General features: G+C 45.9%; 1 protein-coding gene and 2 non-coding genes across 3 annotated transcripts in view; 1 reads left to right on the top strand and 2 right to left on the bottom strand.

Moving 5' to 3' along the window:
• FAM193B (family with sequence similarity 193 member B) overlaps positions 1–19,542 on the bottom strand; it is a 45,896-nt gene that overhangs the window by 15,766 nt on the left and 10,588 nt on the right. The window contains exons 3-5 of the mRNA XM_049775794.1: positions 13,983–14,216; positions 13,324–13,585; positions 11,976–12,369 (exon numbers count right to left, since the gene is read on the bottom strand). Coding sequence (XP_049631751.1) covers positions 11,976–12,369; positions 13,324–13,585; positions 13,983–14,216 — 890 coding nt within the window. The remainder of the gene's footprint in view (positions 1–11,975; positions 12,370–13,323; positions 13,586–13,982; positions 14,217–19,542) is intronic.
• Positions 2,470–2,576, bottom strand: LOC126013084 (U6 spliceosomal RNA). Its single transcript, XR_007497417.1, has one exon. It is a non-coding gene; the product is annotated as a U6 spliceosomal RNA (small nuclear RNA).
• LOC126012952 (U6 spliceosomal RNA) lies at positions 8,117–8,223 on the top strand. The gene has a single exon (XR_007497293.1). It is a non-coding gene; the product is annotated as a U6 spliceosomal RNA (small nuclear RNA).

Genomic DNA, 19,542 nt, shown 5'->3' with positions numbered 1-19,542 from the left:
CTGATTGATAAAGCTGATCTGAATGATTTTCTCATAGCCTGTCGGAATGTGCAAGATATAACTCAACCCCCATCTCACACAAACCCTGTACAAATTTTTTGTTTGTTTTTGTTTTTGGGTCACACCCAGCAGCGCTCAGGGGTTCCTCCTGGATCTACGCTCAGAAATCGCTCCTGGCAGGCTCGGTGGACTATATGGGATGCTGGGATTTGAACCACCGTCCTTCAGAGTCTGGCAAACGCCCTACCACTTCACTATCTCTTCGGCCCCCTGTACAAATTTTTAGTGACTAAGGGCATTTACAGCTTCTCCCCAGAGGGGACAAAACACACTCTAGAAACCAGGTTTTTGCCTGAAATGCGGTAAAGGACAACACTGGGAGACTGCCGGTCCAAAAACTGCTTTGATAACAACCTGGGGAGAGGTTTGAATACAAACCCCAGGCATTTCAAATTCAGTTCCTCAGGGGCATGGATACCCAATGCAGGGAAACACGTATCCGGGCTCATCTCAGTCCCTTTAAAATCAGGGGCAAAAACCCACAACCATAAAGTTTTCCCACCCAGCCCAAGGAAATTATGCACTGTAAATGATCTGAATCCCACAACCACAGGAAGCGGTGGTCTGGACATAATAGGTCCAGAAGACATTACTAACTACCCAGGACAATGTCCTTATATATTGAAAACAGGTATTATGGGCCCAGCACCCCTAAATACAGTTGGTTTGATTTTTGGCAGAAGCAGCCTCAGTATTAAGGGGATTTCAGTCGTTAACGGCATCACTGATTTAGACTCAATGGGAGAATAATAATTGTGATTGTTAACGTACTGGTTACTTGGACTTTTAAGAAAGGTGAAGAGATTGCCCAGCTCTTGATAATTCCGTATGTCATGACTGGGAAGTTAGATAAGGAAAGAATCTGAGGTTTTGGAAGCACCGATCTAGGTGCCATCCACAACCCACTCGTGGCTCTGGTTGCTAAAATGAAGAATGAAAATCCAATGTTGAGGGGCCGGAGAGATAGCATGGAGGTAAGGCGTTTGCCTTTCATGCAGAAGGATGGTGGTTCGAATCCCGGCATCCCATATGGTCTCCTGAGCTTGCCAGGAGTGATTTCTGAGCATAATGCTAGGAGTAACCCCTGAGCACTGCTGGGTGTGACCCAAAAAACCAAAAACCAAAAAAAAAAAAAAAAAAATCCAATGTTGAGCCTTCAATTGTAAGGGCAAACTTGATGGGCTTCTAGGAAATTCTGGGGCACAGGTTACCGTAATCTCTCAAAGACTGGCCAGAAAAATCCCGTATTCTTGGAAGAGAGTGGGAGGTTTAAGCTCCTGTCTGCTGAGTACAAAAGTTATGGTGTGCAAGGGTCTAGATCAGAGAGTCATATAGACCACATGTGGGCCCATTTTTTCACCATCTTTGTGGAGTCATGACCTACAAAAACAGTGGAAAGCAGAATTTCATATCCCACTAGCTCTAAAAGAATCTAAATCCTGAATCACCCTCTGATTTAAAAACAACATTTTTACTAGGGGCCACAGGCATTAAAGATACTACACTGATAAAAATAGATTGGAAGTCTGATGAACCAATATGGACAGGCCAGTGCCCCCTTAAAACTGATAGATTAAAGGTGCTGAAGGAATGAATTAGTGGATGAACAGTTGAAATTCGAACATATTGAGACTTCCTTTTCTCAGTGAAATTTGCCCATATTTACTATCCCCCCCCCCAAATCCAGGAAATGGAGACCTTTTTTTGTTTTGTTTTTGGGCCACACCCGGCGGTGCTCAGGGGTTATTCCTGGCTGTCTGCTCAGAAATAGCTCCTGGCAGGCACGGGGGACCATATGGGACACCAGGATTCGAACCAACCACCTTTGGTCCTAGATCGGCTGCTTGCAAGGCAAAGGCCGCTGCACTATCTCTCTGGAGACTTTTTTTTTTGGTTTTGGGTCACACCTGGTGGAGCTCAGGGGTTACTCCTGGCTCTTCTCTCAGAAATCACTCCTGACAGGCACGGGGAACCATATGAGATGCCAGGATTCAAACCACTGTCTGTCCTGGATTGGCTGTGTGTAAGGCAAACGCCCTACCGCTTTGCTAGCTGTAAATTTATCCTTGATCTCCCTGGGCAAACTGCAAAATGGTTTACTTTCACCTATTGTTATTCCAAAGGACTGGCCCTTGAAAATAATAAATTTAAGACTGTTTTTTACTATATCCCTGTACACCTAGATGATAGAAAGCAGTTTGCATTTTCAGTTCCCTCACAGAATACGCAACCAAATAGGCATTTTCAATGGAAGGTTTTACCTCAGGGGATGGCTAATTCCCCAAAAATGTGCCAGTTTTTTGTGGATAATATTTGAGCCCTGCTTGTGAAACGTTCCCTCAGGCTATCATCTATCATTACACTGATGATGTGTGTGTGTGTGTGTGTGTGTGTGTGTGTATATATTTTTTTAATATGGAACACTTCACGAATTTGCGTGTCATCCTTGCGCAGGGGCCATGCTAATCTTCTCTGTATCATTCTAAGTTTAGTATATGTGCTGCCAAAGAGAGCATAATATATATATTTTGGTTTCTGGGCCACACCCGATGACACTCAGGGTTACTCCTGACTATGTGCTCAGAAATTGCTCCTGGCTTGGGGGACTATATGGGATGCAGAGGGATCTAACCGCAGTCCATCTTAGGCTAGTGTGGGCAAAGCAGACGCCTTACTGCTTGTGCCACCACTCTGGCCCCTACAGTGATATTTTGTTGACAATGAACAATGAGACTGATTTACACAATTTGTACTCTTGTTACTGTTTACAAGCATCAGGGCTAAAAATAGTGACAGAAAAAAATACAGATTATGCCACCTTATCAGTAGTTTGGCTTCATTCTAGACCAAACTTATATATGCCTGCAAAAGATTTCCATTAATCAAAAAAAACAAAAACAAAAAACCCTCAGAATGCTTGATGATTTCCAAATAGTTTTAGGTGATATTAATTGGGTTCATTCTGTGCTTGGAATTCCTAATTCAGAATGACTAATCTCTTTCAAACTCTGGAGGGAGAACCCACCTTAAATAGCCTGAGGCATTTAACCCCTGCCACCCAGAAAGAATTGGACATTTTCTTGGATAGACTTCAAAAGTACTATCTTTCCAGATTTGTACATGGAGAAGAGGTGGTTCTTTTGATCTTCCTAACAAGAGTCTCTCACAGCTACACTTACTCAACTATCAGGACCTTTGGAATGGGTTTATTTAAGTAATAAACAATCTCACTCAGTGGTGTCCTATTTAGAACTGATTTCAGAGCTTATTATCAAAGCAAGACTCAGAACGGTTTCTCTGCTGGGTTTTGACCCAGACACAATAGTTTTACCTATACCAAAAAAGGAGATTGAATCCATCCTGCCCTTTAATGAATCTCTTCAAAGAGCTCTTTCTGACTTCTCAGGAGAAATCTCTTCTCATTACCCAGCAGAAAAGGCTTGGGGCATTTTTTTAAAAAGAAAACCAGTTTGTTATTTCTTCAATTATTTAGTCTTCTCCTATACCTTGGTGCTCAAGTGTTTTATATCGGTGGATCTCAAAATGGGAAAGGAGGGATTTCTGGAGATTCAATAAAATAAAAAGTTCCACACTAATTTTAAGTCTGCCCAACAAGTGGAATTGGCAATCCCAATTTATTTGCTCCCCCATGTAACATTGTAAGTGACTCTGCTTACGTGGTGGTCTGTGCCCTACCATAACCACAGCCTCTCTCAATGCCAATAACCCAATAACACAGAATTTACTTAATTACAGTAGATTTTCCAGAAATGAAATGAGCCCATCTTCATCACTCATATTAGAGTCCACTCACGATTACCAAGACCGATTGGCTCAAGGGAATACAACTGCTGACCTATTAGCAATAACTATCTTTTTTTTGGGGGGGTCACACCCAGCGGTGCTCAGGGGTTACTCCTGGCTGTCTGCTCAGAAATAGCTCCTGGCAGGCATGGGGGACCATATGGGACACCGGGATTCGAACCAACCACCTTTGGTCTTGGATCGGCTGCTTGCAAGGCAAACGCTGCTGTGCTATCTCTCCAGGCCCAGCAATAACTATTTTTAAAACTTCCTCTCAAAGAACATTCAGCTCTTCATACAAATGCACACCATCTACATGTAAATTATCAGAGTTCATGGAGGCAGGCCAGAAAAATTGTAGAAGACTGTACCATCTGTGCACCATTAAAAAAACTCACATTGCAGGAGCAAACTCTAGAGGTTTACAGACTAACAAACTTTGGCAGATGGATGTCACTTATACACATTTTTCCCCCAAATTTCATATTGTGGACACATTCCCGATTTATATGGGCAATACCTATGTCATCTCAAAGGGGTAAAGCAGTCTGTAGTTTCCTTCTGCAATGTTTTTCTGTGATGGAAGTATATTCCATAAAAACTGATAATGGCCCTGCCCACATGAGTATAACTTGAATTCTTTTGTAAGAAATAACCCATAACTGTTGTGGACAAGCCATTGTGGAAAGGGCTCACAGAACCTTAAAAACTCAATTACGGGGCCTGGAGAGATAGCACAGCAGCGTTTGCCTTGCAAGCAGCCGATCCAGGACCAAAGGTGGTTGGTTCAAATCCCGGTGTCCCATATGGTCCCCCGTGCCTGCCAGGAGCTATTTCTGAGCAGACAGCCAGGAGTAACCCCGGAGCACCGCCATGTGTGGCCTAAAAACAAAAACAAAAACAAAACAAAAAAAAAAACTCAATTATGAAAAAACAGAAAAAGAGGTTTGCCACCAACTGACCTTTTGTCACTGACTAAAATTAAACTACTTGAATTCTACAATTCTACAATTAAACTACTTGAATTTACCCCAAGGGGAACCTTACACTGCAGCTAAAATACATTTTAAAGAAGACATTCAAAAACAGGAAACAATCCATATCCCTGTCTGGATTAAGGTTGATGAAAAATGGACAGCTGGATATCTCCACCCTCCCAAGAAATTCTGGGTCCCATTACATCTTGTCAGAAACTGGTCAAGCACAAATGACCCGGTTCAGACTGCTGTGACTAAAAACCCTCCTTCATAGATCAAATACAAAATACTTGAGAGACTGACAACAGTAATGTCACTGAAACCTCCGTGAAAGGTAACAAAGACTTAACACTCACACTTCACAACTGAGGGAGACTGATAATAGTGATCAGTCTATACATCCAGGAACACAACAGGAGAGACAGAAATCTGCCCTAACTGGGCTTCAAAATGTAGGAAACTCTTGTTACATGAACTCAATACTGCAATGCCTGTATTAAATTTGAGACTTGACATAGTATTTTTTATCAGAATTATTATAAAAAGGATATTAACAGGAAAAATCCTATGGGACAGAAAGGCAAATTAGCAGAAGAATTTAGTCAGACCATCAAAACCATGGGAAATGGTATCACAGATATATTAATCCCGAAAGCTTCAACATAACTCTTGGTCTGCTTAGTGGCCAGTTTGCTGGACACAATCAACAGGATTCTCATGAACTATTGATGTTTCTTATAGATGGCCTACACCAGGATTTGTTGAAAGTTCTGTGACAGGCAAAACTAATCACCTATGGACACTGAATCTAAACAATCTGGGCAAGAAAACAAACAGTACACGAATCTGCTATTTATGCTCCTTCAAGGACAGCTCAAATCCATACGTTAGTGCCTCATATGCCACCAAAAATCTGAGGTTTATGAGATGTTCAGTTGTCCCTGTCTGTCACATCTACAGATAAATGTACATTACAGGAATGCCTTATTGAATTTTTCAAAGAAGAGTTGAGAGATGATAAAAAAGTGCATTGCAACTTCTGCAACACTAAGAGGGATTTTTTTTTGAAGAAAACACACATATAGAAACTGCCACCAATACTAATAATTTGAAATTTGTTGCGTTTGGATGGCAAATTAAAAAACTGCACACCTGGGGCCAGAGAGATAGCATGGAGGTAAGGCGTTTGCCTTTCATGCAGAAGGACGGTGGTTCGAATCCCAGCATCCCATATGGTCCTCTGTGCCTGCCAGGTGCGATTTCTGAGGATAAAGCCAGAAGTAACCCCTGAGCGCTGCCGGGTGTGACCCCAAAACAAAACAAAACAAAAAACAAAAAAAAAAACTGCACACTTATGTGAATATTCCTTTAGAAGACCTTAATTTAACAGAATTTACCCCTAAGTATAAAAACAAAATTGAGAAATACAATTTATCAGTTTTAAAACCATTATGGTAAAGTTTACTATGGACACTCTACATCATATTGTAAACTTGCTACAAGACAACATTGGATCAATTTTGATGACAAGAAGATCAAAAAAGTCCCCAACACGTCAGTGAAATTCACAACAGCATACATTCTTTTTTACACTGTTCAGAGACCTACAATGAATGATGTGATTTTATTTTTCCAGCTAATCATTTCCCTTCTTTTTCAGTTTTCACCAATGCTGTATGGTTTTCTCCACACGTATGATTGTAGAAAGGGCTTAAAAACACTGATCCTTCTGGTGAATCTTGTCTTGCTTTTATTACTCTCCAATACTGTAACTACTTATGGATTTTATATAATCATATTCTTTTTACACATGGATTTTCCAAAAGACTTCCGCATTTTATTAATATTTCTCCATATTATTTTAAGGTATATTTTAACAAGTTACTTTTATATTCTTTTTTTTTTTTTTTTTTTTTTTTTTGGTTTTTGGGTCACACCCAGCGGTGCTCAGGGGTTACTCCTGGCTGTCTGCTCAGAACTAGCTCCTGGCAGGCACAGGGGACCATATGGGACACCGGGATTCGAACCAACCACCTTAGGTCCTGGATCGGCTGCTTGCAAGGCAAACACCGCTGTGCTATCTCTCCGGGCCCCTACTTTTATATTCTTTTTTTTTTTTTTTTTGGTTTTTGGGCCACACCCAGTAACGCTCAGGGGTTACTCCTGGCTATGTGCTCAGAAGTTGCTCCTGGCTTGGGGGACCATATGGGACACCGGGGGATCGAACCGCGGTCCGTCCAAGGTTAGCGCAGGCAAGGCAGGCACCTTACCTTTAGCGCCACCGCCCGGCCCCCTACTTTTATATTCTAATACTACTGTTTTATTTTCCTCAGTTTAGTTCTCAGGATGGAATATGAATGCATAATTTTGGCAAGATGTCACTTTTTGATGTGAACTCCCTTTTCAGTGCTCCCAATCTTTGCTCGATATATTATAGAGTTACTGCTCACTATTTGTAGTAGAGTTCTCCATGCATGTATATGTAATTCTCTTTCAGATCTTCTCTACTTGACATTTGGATGAATTTTTGTGAGTTTGAAGTTTTTCTTCTACCTAGGTTGCTGGCTATTATGTTTTGAAGTGCTTTTAACTATTTAGCTGCTTTTTTTCCCTTCATTTCTGTCAAATTTTTGGTTAACCTATTGTGAGTGTGTGCGAGGTGGCTAACTCTATGTTTAATGTTTGTCTGTATTATATGTAATGTCTGTCCATATTATATTTAGCTTTTCCTTTCTGTATATGACCATTTCTTTTTCCCAGGAAGATGATGCCACTGTGCCACAGTGGTCATGCTGGTGCCAATGGTAATGATCCCGTATAAGTTTGTAGGATCTATATAGATCAACCCAGCTGAATTTGCTGCAGATCACCCACTGCATGGAAAGCAGGACTCAGGCAGCACCATTAGCATGTGAACTGTTCATGATCCTCTTCGTGGTTCATTCTACATGAAGGTCACCTGCTCTATGTAATCATTTTGGCTGCTGCTATCAAAATTACTTGAGTTCTTGAACTGTAAATCATTTTCAAAAAAAAAAGGCGGGCACACTGCTATTGCTGATGTGTTCTTGGTGGTCAATTTATACTACTTCAGTTCACCATAATCTACTGCTTACAACTGGTTTCAGCTATTGAGAGATCTTCAAATCTAGGACATTTCCTGATCTGTGATGTTGTGAGCCATTTTTCCACACTCCACAAGACTGCATTGTGGACTGCATTTGGGATCCAGACTTTATCTACTCTCCTCAGGTTATCTCAAAAGACTTAGGGGAGTGCTCGCTTTGGCAGCACATATACTAAAATTGGAACGATACAGAGAAGATTAGTATGGCCCCTGCGCAAGGATGACAAGCAAATTCATGAAGCGTTCCGTATTTTTATAAAAATCAAAAAAAAAAAAAAAGACTTAGGGGATATGTACAACCTCTTTGTTTACTTCTTAAGTGTATCTCTTTAACTTTAACATGTATATATGCTCTATGGTATATTATGCTTTCCCTTTTTGATATGCTAGTAGAAATTGTTAGAAAAGAGTAAAGATGGTACTCATGAAGTCTTTTTGTGATTTTGCTAGAGCCAGGATAGGATTTGTTGGTTTATTATCTTCCCAGTAGGCCACAATAGTATCCTACGGCACTGTTTCTTTTGCACAAGCATGTTAAAATTAAAGAATATTAGAAACTAAGAGGAGTTTTTATCCATTAGGGATGAAGACTCAATAATTTCCTACTACAGGGGGCATTCCACTCTGAACATTTGCCTTGGTGACTTGACCTGAACATCAGTCATTTACTCCCTGAACCTTGGGACCAGCATGGTTCTCTGCATCTACTCTAGTAGACCATCTACCAGTACAAGACCCTGAATTGGCACCAGCTAGCCACAGTCTGGTCTTTCCTCTCTATACCTATAAAAGTTCTGAAATTGGAGTCTATTCCAACCCTGAAGAGGGTTGGGACAGACCCCCTTCTAACAGAATGTTCCTACAGAGGACAAGAGACTCAAGATCACTTTACGACACAAACTTTGTTTGAGGAGAAATTTTCCAAGAGCCTTGAAGAAAGACTATAAGATTAAACAGATTACTGTGCCTGGAGTCTGCAGTTGGCACTAAGGCAGGATGCTTCGTGGGTAGGGATTGTAGAATAACAGCCCTGGATAGTGGCAACCTGTTTTTAAGTCCAAAAGTTTGTTTTTATTTTGCTTTTCCAAACTTTTGCTGCACCTATGCAAAATATTGCCAACCTTTCGTTTTTGGGGAGTCATACCTAGAGGGGTTTGGGGATTCACTGGGTTCAATGCAAGGCTTGTGCCTTAACTCACGTACTATCTCTCAGAAATCCTGTGGGAGAATTTTAATTGTGTTCTTTTTTTTTTTTGGTGTGGTTTTTGGGTCACACCCGGCAGCGCTCAGGGGTTACTCCTGGCTCTAGGCTCAGAAATTGCTCCTGGCAGGCACGGGGGTCCTTATGGGATGCCGGGATTCGAACCGATGACCTCCTGCATGAAAGGCAAACGCCTTACCTCCATGCTATCTCTCCGGCCCCTTTAATTGTGTTCTTAATTTTAACTACCCCTGACATATACTAAGAAACAAGTGTTCCAGAGAATGTATAAACAGAGATTAACATTTGTGTTTTTTTTTTTTTTCGGAGGCCACTGACAGCTGAGTACTTGGGGACCTTGTAATATAGGGGATTAAATCTGGGCCTTATGGGGCTGAAGTGATAGTACAATAGGTAGGGTGTTTGCCTTGCATGTGATTGACCTGGGTTTGATTCCCTGGCACCCCATATGGTTCCCTCAAGCACAGCCGGAAGTGATTCCAGAGCACTGCCAGGTGTGGCCCTAAAATAAAAAATAACCAGTTGGGCTGGAGCGATAGCATAGTGGTAGGGAGTTTGTCTTGCACCTGGCTGATCTAGAACAGACTTTGGAGTTCCATATGGTCCCCCAAGCCAGGAGCGATTTCTGAGTGCACAGCTAGGAATAACCCCTGAGCATCACTGGGTGTGGCCCAAAAACAGAAAAAAAAAAAACAAAAAACAAAAAACAAAACAAACCTCAGTAAATCTATCTGTGCTTCAGTCCCCTGAGCTATCTCCTAGCCCCTAGTTACATCATTTATACACAGAACCATCAGGGAGAACTGAATGCCAAGAGAGGTTTTTCTTTTCTTTTCCTCTTTTTTTTGGGGGGTGGTTGGGAAGGTTAAGGCCTCTCAAATGGTGCTTATGGGGTCAGGGGGTCCTGCCAATGATTTTTGTGAGAACACGATGCAGCTTGGGCTCTGAAGTGCTGGGGATACATGGGCTACCCTAAACTGTGGGGAGTCTCCAAGGCTACACCTAGAGATGCTCTTTGTGTGTGTGTGTTGGGGGGTAAGGAAGGGAACAACATGTGATGCCAGGAAAAGAATCTGGGCTGGACACCCACCAGGCACATGTCCTGATCTCTGTACTATCTCCATATCATGAAAAGAAGTTCTTTGGTTTTTATTTTGGTGTTTTTTTTTTTTTTGGTTTTTGGGCCACACCCGGCAGTGCTCAGGGGTTACTCCTGGCTGTCTGCTCAGAAATAGCTCCTGGCAGGCACGGGGGACCATATGGGACACCGGGATTCGAACCAACCACCTTTGGTCCTGGATCACCTGCTTGCAAGGCAAACACCGCTGTGCTATCTCTCCGGGCCCTGGTTTTTATTTTGGGGCCATACTTGGTAGTGCTCAGGGGTTACTCCTGGCAGGTTCTGGGAAGCATACAGGTTTCTGGGGATTAAATACAGGTTAGCCATGTGCAAGGCAAATGTCTCCCCACTGTACTATTGCTTCAGCCCCTCAGGTTGAGTTTGCAAAGGTTTTTCCCCCCTTATTTGTATAAATTTTTGGAGGGGAGCCTGAAGTTCACACCCAATGGCACTCAGGACTTCCATCTGGCTCTGCACTCAGTGATTATGCCTGGTGGTGCTGGTGAGGGGAGTGGCATTGGGGTGCTGGAGATTGAACCCAGGCTGACCTTGGTGATGTGTCATTCACAGTCCTACCTGCTGTACTAGTTATCTAGCCTAGGGGTCGTGAACACGCGGCACTGCATGCGGCTCCCGGCCAAAATGAATGCTGCTCTTTGCCTCTTACCATTATTTTGTATACTGTGGCTTTTTGCCAAGTTTGGATTTTGTTATGCTGCTTCTGAGGAGGGACCTCTGAGGAGAGATCTCCAAGCATGTAATCCTGCCCCCAGGCTGCGTCCTCCCATCTCCCATCCCTCGGAAACAACTGCACAGGCCAGTGAGCAGGGGACCCGTGTGTCACATGTTGGATCACATCTTGCCGTTAGTTCTTGGTGTGGAGGACGCGGCACACCCTCACCATCACTGCAGGATTTTTACCCTCACTCAAAATGGCAAAATGCGGGCCCGGAGAGATAGCACAGCAGTGTTTGCCTTGCAAGCAGCCATCCAGGACCTAAGGTGGTTGGTTCGAAACCCGGTGTCCCAAATGGTCCCCTGCCAGGAGCTATTTCTGAGCAGACAGCCAGGAGTAACCCCTGAGCACCGCTGGGTGTGGCCCAAAAACCAAAAAAAAAAAAAAAAAAAAAAGGCAAAATGCAATATGTGTTTGATATATTATTGTTAAAATTAGATGCTTTTGTGTGTTTTCTGTTTTGGCAGGTCACTGCATGGTGTGGCTCTCTGACTCTCACAGTTTAAAATTTGGCTCTTTGTGTCGAACTTGTTTGCCACCCCTTGTCTAGCCCTTGTTTATGTTTCTAAATTGTGGCTGGTTTTTCAAAAGGCATCGGTGGGAATTTCCTTGATTATGGGCACCATGAAAAGCAGAGTGTGGGGTGGTGGTGGGGAGAGAGAGGGTGATATGCCCTGGCAGGGTCTCTAAGTTCCAAGACCAAATTCAAGTGCAGGGACTGGATCAACAGTATAGTGGGAAGGGCACATGCCTTGCACGCAGCCAACCTGGAATCAATCTTTGGCATCCCAGTTGGTCCCTTGAGCACAGCCAAGAATAATTAATTCCTAAGCCCAGCATAAGGAGCAACCCCTGAGCATCACCAGGTGTGGCCCCAAAACAAAAGTTCAAGTATGTGCCAGCGCACATCAGTCTTGCTACTGTCTTACCTGTGAGTGCCAGGAAGCTGCTGGGAGGCAGAGGGAGGCAGGAGAGCCCCACTGCAGTGCCCGCTGCAGGGGTGGCTGCACCCTGAAAAGGGTGGAGGCATCTTCAGGAGCGGCATGCTGGTGCTGGGCAGGTGGGAATTCTGGCATGGCCCTGGGGGATGCGGGGTGGTGGCAGCAGTAGCGGCGGCAGCAGCAACAACAGGGCACTCAGAGGCGAGGGCAGGGAAAGGTGCCGCTGGGGTGGCAGGCAGCAGGTAGGGGTGAGGCGGGGAGCCGAAGGCGCCAGGGTGAGGCGGGATGAGCAATGTTGGTGGGGGGTGGTGGCCGGTGGGGCTGTTGGGTGGAGCGGTGAGGTCTGCACTCCTGTGATGCTCCGAGAGGGGGAGCCCCTCACCTGTGGGCGGGTGGGGGAACATGGGGTCAGAGGGGCAAGCCCCTGCATACTCGGGTCCTGCAGTAACTATCAACAGTGTTGGCATGCTGGATCCAAGTGAGAAAAGCTTCTGACTCTAGTTCTAGCTGGTTTTCCCCCAAACTGGCTTGATGGTATTTTAATCTGGGGACAGAAACCTCCTCCCTGAGATCAAACAGTTTGAGTCATAGACCCAGACTCAGATTTTGCTGCATCTGGGTGCTGGGTGGGGCATCCCCAAAGGGTGGGTCTGAGAGATAGCGGTGTGCCAGTACAACTGGCCAATCACCTGCCACTCCTTACTGCCAGCTTCCCAGGGTGGGCCATGCTGAGTACAGACCCTCCAACTCTTCCCTTCCCTCCCTTTCCCCCTTCCTTCCTATCACCTCCCTCTCCCTTCCTTCTCTTCCTCCCACCTTCCCTTCCTCTCTTCCTTCTTGGCTCTGCACTCAGGATTACTCCTGGTGGTGCTTGGAAGACCTTATGGGATGCCAAGGACCAAAACCCAGGTCAAATGTGTGCAAGGCAACTGCCCTACTTTGCTGTACTCTCTCTCCTTCCTCACTTCCTCTCTTCCTTCCCCACAACCAAGGCTTACTCTCAGCTCTGCACTGGGATGCCAGGGATTGAACTCTGGTTAGCCATGTGCAAGTTAAGCTCTCTACCTGCTGTACCTGTTTCTTTCATTTGTACCATGGTGGGTTGCAAACTCAAGGTTTTACCCATGTCAACCTGATATCTGCCCCTTAACCCCTTAAGAGGAGATAAGGAAGCCCATGGCCACTGGTGTGCTGGTCAGTGTGGCAGGGTTTACGGGATCTAATCAGGCGCTCCCAAGGGACCTCTCTCAGAACCCTTTCAAGACTTCCCAGCTCCAATACCAGTTAATAGCTCTGATAAGGTGCTTACAGCCTGATGCCGAACCGGGGGACTCACCGGGGCTGGGTGGGAAGCTCCCAAGCGATGTGCCTGGCGCAGCCCCACTAGGGTGTGGGGAATTCCAGAGGCCTGAGAGCTTGTGCGCTGAGAGGAACGAGCTGGGGTCCCAGTCCCCGGAGTTCCCGTGACAAGATGACGACGATGAAGAAGATGAGGACGAGGACGAGGAGGAAGAGGAGGAAGAGGATGACGACGACGAGGAAGAGTGAAAGTCACCACCACAGGCCTGTGACTTGCAGGATGTGTGGGACAAGGAGATCTGGAGATGGGGAGGAAAGGTCAAGGTCTAGGTCAGGCAAAGCCAAGAGTGCACATGGAAGAGACATTTGGACCCTGCTCAAAACATCAACACCCACAGTTAGGGACTGGAAGTAAGAGATGGAGCTGAGGGGCTCCTGGAGAATGGAGATCAATGGAGCTGGGGTACAAAGACTTGGGGAGTGCCCAGGAGGGTGATGCCACTTATTCAAGCTGCATTCCCTGTCCTGAACTTCTGTTGCCAGAAACTAGATAGTGTCTGACTGTAGCCTGATCTGTGCTGGGCCAACCCAGAGACAGAAATGGAAGGCCCATGAGGAACATGTCTGGGTCACCCCCAACTCCCACCCGTCTGGGTCACCCCCAACTCCCACCCCAGTTCTGCAGTAGGTACCTACCGCCAGTGCGTGCTCACGCCCTGTCTGCCTCTCCTCATCCTCCATGCCCCGGCGGCAACTCGGGCACACCCACAGTGGCATCTCGCCCAGGAGGTTCTTGACCAGCTTAGGCATGAAGTCTGCGGGCAGCTGCTCCCCGGGCAGCACCAGCCCATTCTGGCTAGGGCTCTCGTCCCAGCCCCGGTGAGCACGGCGGCATAGAAGGCAGCAGGTCTGCGCCCCAGGGCCCGGAACCTGTGTGAAATATAATGAAAGAAATTAAAAAAAAAAAAAAAAAAGGGGGGGGGTTCCCTAGAGGAGCAGGCTTGGCTCAACTAAGGTATCCTTACAGGACTGGGTTTCTGAATCTCCTGAGAACTTGGCTGAGGGAAATAAATTCATGGCATTTCCATCTGGGGCATATTTCTAGTCCCCCTGGTCCCCATTATTCTGGGGGGTACACCTCAAGGAGCTCAGTGGTTACTACTGGCTCTATGCTGAAGAATTACTTCTGGTGGGCTCAGGGGACCATATGAGATGCCGGAGCTCCAGGAACTCTATGTGGTGTCAAGAATTCAAAGTAATTGAGCTGAGTATAAAGCAAGTGACCTTCCCACTGTCTTCTCTCCAGATTTTCACAATTTTTTTTTTGGGGGGGGCACACACCCACGAGTGTTTATTCCTGGCTCTGTGCTCAGGGATTATTCATGGGAGGGCTTGGGAGACCATACGGGATGCTGTGAAAACAGGCAGGATCAGCTGCCTGCAAGACAAGTGCCCTACCCACTGTCCTAGATCTACAAACTCCCCAACCTTTTTATTTATTTTTGGGCCACACCTGACAGAGCTCAAAAATTATTCCTAGCAGTGCTGGGGTATTAGAAAGATATCAGAGAGGAGCCGGAGAGATAGCATGGAGGTAGAGCATTTGCCTTGCATGCAGAAGAATGGTGGTTCGAATCCCAGCATCCCATTTGGTCCCCCCGAGCCTGCCAGGAGCGATTTCTGAGCATAGAGTCAAGAGTAACCCCTAAGCACAGGTGGGTGTGACCCAAAAACCAAAAAAAAAAGGAAATCAGAGATTGAATTTGGGTTGGCAGTGAGCAATGTAAATGTCCTCCCTGCTGTACTATTGCTTTGGACCTACCCAATCTTTTTTTCCCCCATGAGGTTCTGTGATTTATAGTACTGTTAATGGTTTCTCGTGCACATTATTCCAACACCAAACCCATCAACAGTGCACCCACATCCCCCTCTCAAGGACCCCAAAGCCCTACTTTTCAAACCCCCCCATTATGTAGATTTCCCTGCTGTGTTGCCATTGGTCCTTTGTTATTACTTTAGTGTATACCTTTAAGTCCCCTCTATGAAGATCTTTTCTATCCCTTTCCTCATGACTTGACTCAGAATATGCTCGTTCTTCTCATGTGGCTGCAATTCCATTATTTTGTCCTTTCTCTCTCTCTTTTTTTTTAATTTTTAATTTTTGGTTTTTGGGTCACACCCAGCAGTGCTCAGGGGTTACTCCTGGTTATACGCTCAGAAATCGCTCCTGGCAGGCTCGAGGGACTATATGGGATGCCAGGATTCGAATCACTGTCCTTCTGCGTCTAAAGCAAACACCCTACCACTGTGCTATCTCTCCAGCCCTCATTTTGTCCTTTCTAAGAGTTGCATAGACCACAGCCGATTCACCCACTTATTTGCAATCACAGTCCCCCAATACTGAAGGTGTGTACAATAGCCATTTCCCCAAGATGCCCAGTGTAGTCTGGGCATGAGGACTACAGGACCTAAGCTGCAACACCTCCACTCAACCCTGGGCCTGGTTGGTCCATGGAGAGGTCCAGGAATGATGGAGCTGGACAGTATAGTGGGGAGGGAGCTTACTTTGCATGCCGTCAATTTGGGTTCAATTTCTGGCACTGTAATGCCAGAAGTCCTTCCAAGAGTAAGCCCTGAGGTGCAGAACCAAGAGTACCATTGGATGTGACCCAAGCTCCCCTCCCAAAAGAGTGTGTTTCAAACCATTGAGTTGCAGTGGTACCAAGCCCCCAAACTTATCCACAACCTGGAAACGTTTTTGCAAAGAAATAAGGCTTGTCATCCCACCATTCAAATTTATGCTACCATCTTTCTGGAAAACAGCCACCTATTTTTTTCCTTGTTGAAATTTATTTTTTAAAAATAATATCTTTATTTAAGCAACATGACTACAAACATGTTTGTAGTTGGATTTCAGTCATCAAAAGAACACACCCCTTCACCAGTGCAACCTTCCCACCACCAAATGCCCCATCTCCCTCCTCTTCCACCCCCTGCCTGTCTTCAAGACAGGCATTCTATTTCTCTCACTCACTACCATTGTCATGATAGTTGTTCGTGTAGTTATTTCTCTAAATGCACTCAACACTCTTTGTGGTAAGCTTTATATCATAGGCCAGTCCTTCCAGCCCTCATCTCTATTGTCTCTGGATACTGAAAACAATCACCTTCTCAAATCCAGCTGGCTCAGGGCACCCCTAAATCTCTAAGGTAAATGGCACTGCCCCAAGTCCCTGTTTTTTATTCCTAAACATTTATTTATTTAGGTTTTTGGGGACACACCTGGTGGCACTCAGGGGTTACTCCTGGCTCTGTGCTCAGAAATCATGCCTGGCAGGCTGGGGGGACCAAGTGGAATGCTGGGGAATTGAACCTGGGTCCATCCCAGATCGGCAGTGTACAAGGAAATTGCTCTGCCCACAGTGCTATTGCTCCGGCTCCATGTCCCTGTTTTGGAGACAATAAAAGCACCTTCTTCATAGGGTTCTCTGAATCCTACCAGGAGTGCTCCCTGAGCATCTCCAGGTGTGGCTACAAAATGAAATCCAAACTGCAAGTGAGCTTCTCAGCAGCTCTGAAACTGGGGTGCTAAATCTTCCTTCCAAGCCCAAACTTTCCTTTACAGTTTGTTTGTGGACCACACCAAGCTGTGCTCAGGGTTTACTCTTGACTGTGTTCAAGGATCACTCCTGGTGGGGTTAAGGGACTTGCACGCAGCCAACACAGGACGGAACCTGGTTTGAATGTCGGCATCCTATATGGTCCCCCGAGCCTGCCAGGGGCACCTTCTGAGCGCAGAGTCAGGAGTAACTGAGCTCAGAGCCAGGAGTGCCGCTGGGTGTGACTCCAAAACAAACCAAAACAAAAAAGTATAGAGATTGAACCATTTGACACCTGCAGTACCGTGGGGAGGGAGTTTTTCTTGCATATGGTCAAGCCAGGTTCAATCCCAGGTATCCCATGTGGTCCAGAGCACAGAACCAGGAGTAAGTCCTGAGCATCTCTGGGTGAGTGGTGGGAAAGGGAGGGAGGAGGGAGGGAGGGAGGAAGGGAGGGAGAGAGGGAGGGGAGAGGGAGGGAAGGAAGGAAGGAAGGAAGGAAGGAAGGAAGGAAGGAAGGAAGGAAGGAAGGAAGGAAGGAAGGAAGGAAGGAAGGAAGGAGAGGGAAGGAGAGAGGGACAAGGAAAGAATTTGATGGGCTGAAAGTAGGCCAAGTGTATGTATATATATTGGAGAACCAGGTTGGAACCAGGCACCACATGGTCCCCTGAATTGGGAGGAATACAGCACCACTCCAGCATGGCTGGGTGCATGGCCCTCAAACAAAACACAATTTAAAAAAACATCAAAGGAGACTTGTAAGATAGTATGGCAGGTACACTGCTTGCCTTGCACTTGACTGACCTGGGATCAATCTCCGGCTTCCCTTATGGTTGAGCCTACTAAGAGTTTATTACTGAGTGGCAGAGCAGGAGTAATGATGTGACCCCGAAACAAAAGAAATCATCAAAGGTCAGACTAATAATGCCTTGGTGATAAAATATAACCCGCCTGGGTGTTGGGAGAGTAGTACAGAGTTAAGGTACTTGCTTTACACACAGCTGACCTCCCCTACCACAGCACCCATATCCCCATATCTCTCCCATCAATGCTTAAAATGAGCCTTGAGTACAGAGCCAGGAGTAGCTCCTGAACACGACTGTCATGGTCCCATTACCAATCACACAATGGGTGGAATGATCATATAAAGGGCAGGAAGTTTGCCTTCCACACAGCTGACACAGGTCTGATCCCTGGCATCCTGTATGGTCCCAAACCCACCAGGAGTGAACCCCGAGCACAACTGGGTATGGTGCAAACAAATGAAAACAAAGCAGAACCCCAAACCAAACCATCCAAGCCACCTCCTCAAACAGCCTAACAGATTTAATAGGAATGAAAACAAAGGGGCCCAGGGGATACTGGGGTACAGGGGGTAGGGCTCCAGGATCAGTGGTCAATCCCCCAGACTATATGACCCTCAAGCATCACCAGGCACAGACCTGGAAGCCTGTAAGCCCTTAAGTCCCGAGGGGTTTACTGGGGGGTCCCTCACATAGTTGGCCCCCTGTAGAATCGCATCCTGGGACAGGTTATTGCAATGAACCACCAAACCTAGTTGGCAGAGTCAACGAAATGGACTGCTGGGACTCTGGAACATGACCCCCATGCCCCCAAAACTCACTTCATGGACAGGGCTAATTCCAGATATAGATTCTCCCCCAAACACCTGGAAAGGCTATTAAACGGGCTTCCCAAAACTTTCTTCCTAAACTCTCTGTCCAGCTGCACTCTATGTCTGCTCTCAGCCAAACCATGTGCTGAAACAGATAAATGAAGGAGCAAAGGGGAACTCAGGTCTTGTCTAAGTAAGCCAGATACAGAAATGTGAGGGAGAGCAGGAGAAAATACAGGGTTTTTATGGGGGAATGGGGGAGGGTCACACACCAGCATTACTCCTGGCTCTGCACTCAGAAATCGCTCCTGGGGGGCTAGAGCGATTGCGCAGCAGTAGGGCATTTGCCTTGCATGCAGCTGACCCAGGACGGACCTGGGTTGGATCCCTAGCGTCCCACATGGTCCCCCAAGCTAGGAGTGACCCCTGAGCATCACCAGGTGTGGTCCAGAAATCAAAAACCGAAAACCAAAAAAAAAAATTGTTCCTGGCAGACTTGGGGGACCATATGGGATGCCAGGATTGAACCTGGGTTGACCAAATGCAAGGCAAATGCCCCATCCACTGTGCTATTGCTCAAGCCCCCAATACAGCTATCTTTATTTTAAATATATTAATATACGGCTGGAGCAATAGTACAGTGAATAGGGCACTTGCTTTGCATATAGCTGACCTAGGTTTGATGCCTAGCTGGAGTGATCCCAACTGAGCATAGTGCTAGGAGTGAGTTTTGAGCACCACCAGGCAGGCCAAAAACAAAAACAAAAAATTTTTAAATTAAAAAACAAAACAGGGGGCTGGAGAGATAGCATGGAGGTAAGGCGTTTGCCTTTCATGCAAGAGGTCATCGGTTCGAATCCCAGCGTCCCATATGGTCCCCCGTGCCTGCCAGGAGCAATTTCTGAGCATGGAGCCAGGAGTAACCCCTGAGCACTGCCGGGAGTGACCCAAAAACCACAAAAAAAAAAACAAAACAAAAAACAAACAAACAAACAAAAAAACAGGGCCGAAGCAGTGGAGCAAGCAATAGGGTATTTGCCTT

The sequence above is a fragment of the Suncus etruscus genome, chromosome 6 (genome assembly GCF_024139225.1).
Source record: "Suncus etruscus isolate mSunEtr1 chromosome 6, mSunEtr1.pri.cur, whole genome shotgun sequence".
Lineage (NCBI taxonomy): Eukaryota > Metazoa > Chordata > Mammalia > Eulipotyphla > Soricidae > Suncus > Suncus etruscus.
The sequence above is the reverse complement of the archived record's forward strand: the minus strand, read 5'-3'. Positions and strand labels throughout refer to the sequence as shown.